The sequence below is a fragment of the Microcebus murinus genome, chromosome 7, assembly GCF_040939455.1.
Source record: "Microcebus murinus isolate Inina chromosome 7, M.murinus_Inina_mat1.0, whole genome shotgun sequence".
Lineage (NCBI taxonomy): Eukaryota > Metazoa > Chordata > Mammalia > Primates > Cheirogaleidae > Microcebus > Microcebus murinus.
The window spans coordinates 36,667,453-36,676,520 of NC_134110.1; the positions used below are offsets into that span (position 1 = coordinate 36,667,453).

At 44.6% G+C, this 9,068-nt stretch overlaps 1 protein-coding gene across 3 annotated transcripts in view; it reads left to right on the forward strand.

Moving 5' to 3' along the window:
* Window positions 1-6,885, forward strand: part of ADCY8 (adenylate cyclase 8) — a 235,585-nt gene extending 228,700 nt beyond the window's left edge. Inside the window, exons 16-18 of one of the 3 annotated variants that reach the window (XM_020289021.2) lie at window positions 2,006-2,098; window positions 3,458-3,572; window positions 6,306-6,885. In XM_020289021.2, the coding sequence (XP_020144610.1) occupies window positions 2,006-2,098; window positions 3,458-3,572; window positions 6,306-6,793 (696 nt within the window). In that variant the 3' untranslated portion in view covers window positions 6,794-6,885. The remainder of the gene's footprint in view (window positions 1-2,005; window positions 2,099-3,457; window positions 3,573-6,305) is intronic. The other 2 variants (XM_020289023.2, XM_020289022.2) reach the window with 2 other exon arrangements.
* Window positions 6,886-9,068: the final 2,183 nt, after the last annotated feature.

Consider the following 9,068-nt stretch of genomic DNA (forward strand, 5'->3'; position numbering starts at 1 on the left):
CATGCATCCTCCCTACTCTCGAGGGCCTCATTTATGCTGTCCCCTCTGTCTCCACACTGCTTGCCCCATGCCCTAGCCTCACCAACACACACAAACTCATATACCCAGTGCAAGAAAATGCCTCCTCACCCTTCAGAACCACAATTAGAAATCATTTGCGCAAGGACATCTTCCCAGACCCTCCAGATTAGATCAAAATGGCCATTCTCTTCATCCCTACACCCTGTACATTTCCAACATAAATTTTATGTTGAAATTGAACTAGGTCATGTTTTGTGTGAGTGATTATTTATTTATTTATAGCATCTAGGCTATGAGCTCCCTGACAGCTGGGACCTCATGTATCTTGTCCATCAGACATATAAGAACTCAACAAATAGTTACTGTATTCATTTTCTGCTGCTGCTATAACAAATTACCACAAATTTGGTGGTTTGAAACAACAGAAATGTATTATCTTAAAATTTGGGGGTCAGAAGTCCAAAATGGATCTCACAGGGCTAAAATCAAGGTGTCAGCAGGATTATGTTTCCTCAGGAGACTGTAGGGCAGGGGTCCCCAATCTATGGTGACCTGCATAATTATTTCATTATATATTACAATGTAACAATAATAGAAATAAAGTGCACAATAAATGTAATGGTTTGAATCATCTCAAAACTATCTCTCACACACAGTCCGTGGAAAAATTGTTTTTCATGAAAATGGTCCGTGGTACCAAAAAGGTTGGGGATTGCTGCCTAGGGGAAATCTGTTTCTTTGCCTTTTCTTGCTTCCAGGGGCCACCCGCATTCCTTGGCACGTTGCCCTCTTCCTCCATCTGCAAAGCCAGCGATGGCATCAGTCAGGCTTCTGCCTCCACCATAACGTCTTCTCTGACTCAGCTGCCTCCCTCTTTCACTGATAAGGACTCTTGTGATGAGATTGAACCCATCCAGATAACCCAGGAAATCTCCCCATCTCAAGATCCTTAACTTAATCACATTTGCAGAATCCTTTTTGCCATGTAAGGTTGCATATGATCAGATTCCAGGAATTAAAGCAGAGACATCTTTGGAGATTGGGTCAGGAGACATTATTCTACCTACCACAGTTGCTAAATAAGAGTCCAGAGTTTCCTTTTCCTAGCATTAAAATCCAAATCACTGGTAAAGATGGGGGAAATGTCAAGAATGAGACTCATTCTTTCATTTAGTCATTTATTCATTCATTCATCCCTACTGTGTTCTAGGCTCTGTCTAGGTGCTGAGCAGTAAACACAACAAGGAAAACTACCTGTCCCAGTAATCTTACATTCCAATGGGGAAGATGACAATAAATAAGGAAAATCAGGGATAAGTTCTAAAAGGAGAAAATAAAACAGGGAAGGAAGATAAGAACATATATGTGGGGATGGGATGCTGTGTTCAGTTATAGATGGGGTAGTCAACAAGACTGCACTGAGAAGATGGACTTCAAAGAAAGACCTGAAGGAGGTGAGGGAGTGATCCATGGAGTTGTCTGAGGAAAGAGTAGTCCAACAAGGGAAGAGCACATGCAAAGGTCCTGGAGCAGATGCAGACCTGGCTTGTTCTCAATTCAGTGTGGCAAGGGGCAGAGGAGGTCAGTGTCACAACAGCAGATTGAGTGAGGAGGATGATAGGAGAAAGGACAGGTCTTGGCAAGCCTTGCAAGTCACAGTAAAGACTGGCTTGGACCCTGAGTAAAACAGGAAGCCATAGGAGGGCTTTTGCACAGGGCAGGGACATGGTGGGACTTACATGTGGATGGGCAGACCTACTCCTTAAAGAGTATCTAGTACACCCATCTCAGCTCCAGGCTCTTAGCAGGTGCTCAATAAATATATGTGGACTGGCTGAATGCGTGATTCTCAGAGAGAACAGCAGTTACCTTGAGGATGCTGAGCCACCAGACGCAGATCTTCACTGTGAGCCAGGGGCCTGTTTTCAGGAGCCTGCTGGCAGAATAAACACCAAGGCTAACGCATTGCCTGGATCTGTTTCAGTTGCTTGGCGAAGACCGATTTCAAGACATTGAAAAGATTAAGACCATCGGCAGCACCTACATGGCTGTGTCAGGCCTGTCACCTGAAAAACAGGTAAAAGACTCTTGGGACTGAGCCACAATACCCCCTATGGCAGGGGTCTTGCTGTTGTCATGTCACTGAAACCAGTGAAGTCTCTGTCACCAAGAGGCTTGGGGACAGGTAGGGAGAAAATCTCACACACTGAATTATGATGGTTATGTGATGTGCATTTGCTCCTGAGGTAGGTGGAGTCTACTGGGTGAAATGGTGCTGCTCTACTGAGAAACTTCAGGCTTCCTTCTGAACCTCCCTGTTCACTTGAACACAAATCAGGGCCAAGAAATAAACTGATTATGATTTAGTCGTGGGTATTACTAAACCCCTAATACTAGCCCCTGTTTTCTTATTTTTATTTTTGATTTTTTTCTTCCAAAAGTCACATGTAATAATAATAATAGTCCCTGCTTTTTGGAGGAGTGTTGAGTGTGTGCCAGGCACTAGTGATAAAGAGACGCCGTCCACCTTTCGGGTTAATGGATGAATTATCTAAGATAATGCCATACACAGTCTTGCATCTAGTAAGTGACTGTCTGGAAGAAACCCACACTGGTAATTTGGTACATGTGCATGGCACTACATAGCAGAGGTCAGAAAACTGTGACGCACAGACCAAATCTAGCCCACCACCTGTTTTTGTAAACAAAGCTTTATTTGAACACAGCCATGTCCATTCATTTACGTTTTGCCTATTGCTCCTTTCCAGCTAAAATGGCAGTGTTGAGTAGACACAATGAAGACCATATGGTGCACAGAACCTAAAATATTGGTTATCCAGCCTTTTCTGAAACTGTTTGCCAACCTCTGCTCTATAGGAGCACAAAGGCTTCTCACATACATAATCTCATTCAATCCCTGTGAGGTAGGAAGGACAAATAAGCTCATCCTCATTTTATAGATTTGGAAACTGAGGTTCAGAGAGGCCCAGAGGCTTGCTCTGCACTTCCCTCAGGAGTTTCATGAGCAAATGTCTATGTGAAACATCCCTTAAACAGACACTGGGAGCACTTCAGAGGAAATAGACACAATTCCTAAACTACATATACAAACATAGAAGCACACGCACGCGCACGCACGCACACACACACACACACACACACACCAGTCAGCACATTCAGGAATTTATGGTTCATCAGCCTGACTAGACAATTACAGGTGTGGAAGGAGGAACAGAATTCCCCACACATACCACACTCTTGTAAGCAAATCTCTTGTGACCCCATGTTTCCGAGATACCGATGACTTGAGTACACAGGGGCTCACACACATGGCTATTTCCTTCTAAGGGATGTGGGCAGGGAGGCGGCTGGGACATAAAGCCCCTGCTGCGGAAATGTCAATGCTGAATGAATTCTCCTCTCACGTTTGCTCCAGCAATGTGAAGACAAATGGGAGCATTTGTGTGCCCTGGCCGACTTCTCCCTCGCCCTGACAGAAAGCATCCAGGAGATCAACAAGCATTCATTCAACAATTTTGAACTCCGGATTGGTGAGTAGCAGCTGGAAGTGCAGCAAGTGGGGACCCATAGAGCCAGCTGGCCTTGCTCCAAGAGACCCTCCCACACCCTGGCCATCAATCCAGGGAAGCTTTCTCCTGCGAAATGCAATAGGCTTAGTGTGACCCCGCCAAGGACAGGGAGGGGGTCAGCTCAGGCCTTTCTGAGCTTCCTCTCACTTGAGATGCTAGAAGCAAGGGTAGGACACTGGCCTTTGTGGATAAATGCAAAGCAGCCAGTCTTTGCCAAATGCTAGCCTATGGTTAACCTCTCTTCCAACTTGCCCACCATACAAGGTCATGCTTAGAGAGGTAACTAACTAATCAATCATTTAATTCTGACTTCAGTGTAGCTGAAGGCTGGCAGTTAATGTATTGCTCTCAGCTTCTTCTGGATGATGCCTTTGGTAAAAGCAGGTTTCTGCTCCCAAGGCTGTCAGATACTACACTGAGCCCCTCCGTTGGGCTTAGAGACGACAACAATAATCACTGTGATCGAATATGAATACTTTATAATTTGTATAGTTTGAATACCTTCCACATCTCTGCTGAGCCTGGATGACCTCTTAAAGCACAGTCCGAGAACCCCTGGTCTAGACCACATTCTCATTTGTAAATGAGTAAACCCAGGCCCAGAAATGGGGAGTAACCAACCGGCTTACGATCACATGGCCAAATAATCACTCCCGCAGTAGCTCCAGCACTTCCTGACTCTGAGACAATGACATTCTGGCTGCCAGGGGTGTGCAGTTTAAAGCAACTCTTGCTGCCATCCTTGTATTACAGACATCCTCTGGCTGACATGCTATTTTACTTTATTTGATTCTCCCTTAGAAACTTTCAAGAAAAAGAGGTCAAGAAATACCAATACCTGACTTGTCAGATCTAAGGAAGGCTATGTATCTTTGTTCGTTGGAATAAAAAAAAATTCTATGTCATGTTTTTGATCTATGGATGGGATGCTCAGAGCTTGTTCCCACACCTCCCATCAATCCTACATGTCCTCTCTGAAATCATTGAGAACTTGAACCCTGAACAAAGTGCAATTCCAAGTAAATTCTGAAGATGTTGCCAAAGTTGGAGCCAACCCTTGGCATGCTGTGTCAAACTGCCAATATAGTGTTATTGGTCTCAGAGGTTAGAAAATTAATTTCCCAACTGGATCTAGCATCTCAATTTGTGTTTTGGGTCTGCTGTAACGAGCCGCATGACTCTGGGCAAGTCATTTAAACCCTCTGAGACTCAGTTTCCTCCTGCATAAGCTGGGGTTATATTATTACCTCCCCTGCCTACCTTCCTCATAGTACTAATAATATCAGAATTAAATAGGGTAATGGTTCTAAAAGTGCTCTGTAAATTTTAAAGAGCTAATCATTATTGATTCCCATGCATTCTACCAAGTCTGTTTTTCAAACTTCCAGTCAATTATGTTGTCTGGGTATGTTTGTATCTCTGTATGTCTGTGTATGTCTTGCTCTTGCTTCTGCCTAGAACGATACCCAGAGACCTTCATGGGTATTTCCACCACTTTCTTCAGATCTCTGTTTGAAAATATCTTTGCTAATTTCCCTACTCTAGAATGCACCCCCTCCCATCTTTCTCTATCCCTTTACCCTGATTGATTTTTCTTTATAGCCTTCATTTGCTGATATTATATTGCATACTTTTCATTATTCTCTATCTCTCCCCAGCAGAAAGTCCAGGGTTCTCTCTCTTTTCTTTCCCATCATATCCCCAATACCTAGCCCAGTGCCTGTCTCATAGCAGGTGCCATGTTTACAGAATGGAAAAATTCTAAGCCTATCATAAGGAGATATATACATACCTGCTAACATGTTTAGTGAAATGCTATCATTTCAAGCAGATAAATCTATGTTTCCTAGATGAAGGAGGAGGCATTGAATCTGCCTTTAAAAGCATTTCCAAATAAACTATGGATTGAGGGGAAGTAATAACCCAAGCAGAGAGAAAGGCAGGACAAAAGCACAAAGATAGGAAAGGGCTGGAAGGTGAGTGGAACTCTAGGAGCTCAGTATGGATACAGAGCGAGGGGAAGGGAGAGGGTGGGGTGAACAAGGCCGGAAAATTAGGCAAAAGCCAGCCCTCAAGTATGATTCTAAGGAGTGTTGGCTTTATCCTATAGTCAGAGGAGCCCTGGCAGATATTTAAGTGGCTTGTAGCTTGATCAGATGTGCTCTGCAGAAAGAACCTTCCCCTCCTGCAGCAGTTGGTGGGCGGGTGCCAAGACAGCAAGGGAGGAGACAGGGAGGCCAGTTAGCCGTCACTGTGGCCTAGATTAATGATGCTGACCACGTGGACTGAAACAAAGCAGGAAAAGGTCTCCCTAAGCTCTTGGAACACTGCATCAATAGAACCAGGAGGAAATTCCAGAGTTCCAACTCCTGGTCAGTGTTCTGATAATCCCATGGGCTGAGATAAGTCAGTGTTCATATGAAAATCATGAACACTCATTGGTTACCTGGCACTACTATGCCAATGGCTTTACTTATCTCATCGAATCCTCCCTTTTGTTATTCCCATTTTAAAGATGGGGAAAATGAGGTCCAAATAGGTTAAGTAACGGAGCCAGGTCACACATCTAATCAGTGATCCTCCAGTTCATGCACATGGATCACACACATAGTGATCACTATCCTAGAGAGGGGTCCAGACACCTCAATGTCCCTCTTCTCTCTCTTATCTCTTGCTCCTTTGGTTCACTCACAGGCATCAGCCATGGCTCAGTGGTAGCTGGCGTCATCGGCGCTAAGAAGCCACAATATGACATTTGGGGGAAAACTGTGAACCTGGCAAGCCGAATGGACAGCACAGGGGTTAGTGGCCGGATCCAAGTCCCGGAAGAGACCTATCTCATCCTGAAGGACCAGGGCTTTGCCTTTGACTACCGAGGGGAGATCTACGTGAAGGGCATCAGTGAACAGGAAGGAAAAATCAAAACGTACTTTCTCCTGGGAAGAGTCCAACCCAATCCGTTCATCCTGCCCCCAAGAAGACTGCCCGGGCAATACTCCTTGGCCGCAGTCGTGCTGGGCCTTGTCCAGTCCCTCAACAGGCAACGGCAGAAGCAGCTCCTCAACGAGAACAACAGCACCGGGATTATCAAAGGTCATTACAGCCGGCGGACTTTGCTGACACCCACCGGGACGGAGCCTGGAGCCCCAGCCGAAGGCACCGACAAATCCGATTTGCCATAAAAAGCATTTTCTTTGTGTTTCTTTTTTTTTTGTATTTCTTTTATATATAAAATAAATATACTAATAAAAAGGTTTAATTTTTTTTAGAACAAGGATGGTTTCGTTGGTCTTTGAATGCACCCGCTCAAGGACACAATTTGAGGTTGGTTCTCTTCAATCACAAACATTTATTGATCGCCTCTTTTGCATGAGGTTTATCAGGAACCAAAGATAAATAAGACCTAGATCCTGACTTTGAGAGGCTCACAACTAAGTGGGAAAGAAAGACATGGAAGCAGAGAATCCATATGATCAGATACTCAATAACAACTGCCGCTTTTTGAGAACTTGTCACGTGCCAGGTCAAGTGTGAAGTTCTTTACATGCTGACCTCATGTAATCCTCACAACACCTGTACATTCATTCACTCAGTGTTTATTGAGCACCTACATCATGCGTGTGCCGCCCTATGTTCTGGAGGAATCCCGGCAGAAGTGTTTCCTTCATAGAGCTAACATTCTGCTTGGAGAGTAATCGATAATATTCTTATAAACCAGTACATAAATAATCTACTTTCAGATAGGGGTAGATGCAATAAGGAAAATTAAGTAAGACAGTTAAGATAAAGAATGGGAGGGCAGGAATACTGATTTATCTGCAGTCACCAGGGAAGGCTTCTTTGAAGATGTGATGCTGGAGATTGACCCTAAGTAATGAGAAAGAGGCAATCCATAGGAACTGGGGGGAAAGTGATCCAGGCAAAAGAACAGCAAATGCAAAAGCCCTGAAGTGAGATTGAGTCCAGCACATTGGAGGAACAGTGAGAAGGTCAGTGGGTGGGGGAGCCACTGCAGGCAGGGACTCCGTTCCTGGGAAGGCTGCCTCCTAAGCTCTTCCCTATGGCAGTAAGACTTCCAAGAATGTTTCAGACAGAAAGCTCATAAAAACTGGGGGATTTTCACTCTGTTAGTTAGTTTCAGAACTAACTTCATAACTATATTGTCAATAAAAGCTGACTGCTACAACAAATAATTCCCAATCTTAGTGGATAAAACACAATTAAAAATTTACTTCTTGCCCATGTCTTATTGGACATGTGGCAGTTGGCCTTCCATGCAATGATTTTGAGACCTAACCTGCTTCCACTGGGGCATTGGAGTTCTCTGTTTGGTCCTCTAGATCCCACCAGCACAGGAGAAGAAAGGGAAAGGAAGAGAACCACTCAGAAGGTCTTAGAGAGCAGGCCTAGAAGTTACACACATTATTGTTCTGTCCCACATCACTACTGGGGAAGTTAGCAAATGGATTCTTCCAAGGATAAATGAAATGTAAGGGGGAGTATTGCCCCTGCCACAAGAACCTACATCTGTCTGAGCCCAGAGTCCATACTTGTAAACACTAAGATATTCTGGCAAGTGCCATGTTGGAGGTACAAGGATGGAGTAATAGGAGGAGAATTATGAACTCCCAATCATTCTCTAAATTCTTGACTGTGAACACTAGCTCACTTAAAAGACACTTAGCTCTGTGTAGTAAATCTATGATAGCTATGCCCACATGGAAATACCTCTATGAGGGCCTCAGGTAAGACCCCTATGGTAGAAGGGAAACCTCCTTCTCTAGAGAGGCCCAAAGCACAGAGAGGGAATTGAGGTTGGGTGGACCTTGAGCTTCAAGCCATCTTTGAAACATCTTTTGCTCTTGGAAATTATGTGTACTTCAAAGAAACACGGAAGACCCCAGTGGAATGTGAAAAGGCTGTCAAGTGAAAAAACTCCAAAAACTGCAAAGCCACCTACCATGCTGGGAGGTGTTGCAATCTTCACAGACTCAGACAGTCCCAGTTCGGGAAAGCCCCCAGTGTTGCTCAGTCTGACCTGCTGGGGACATTTAAGCAAAGTAAGGTTCAGTGCATGCTGAGACTTGGAACCATGAGACGGAGGTGGGGAACTGAGTTCAGATAGGCTGAGGCTTGGCAAACAACTCTAGCAGAGATTCTGGCCTCTGAAAGGCAGTCAGGCTGTGAGGACACAGTATCTAAAAGACAGAGAAAACTTGATGTGAGTCATTACGCTTTGGTCAACTGCAGGGCACAGGGCCCATCAGATGCACAGGCAGTATCAGCAGAGACTCCAGTAAGCAGACCAGCCATGGTGAGCTGGATCCAGCTCTAAGAAGAGAGGCTACGAGGGACAGACTTGGTTCCTAAGGTAGGACTCAGAACAAAGTCTCTGGACTAGAAGAAGAATTTGGTCCTAGGCAATATAACTGGGCAGAAACCAAGGTAAGAAGCATC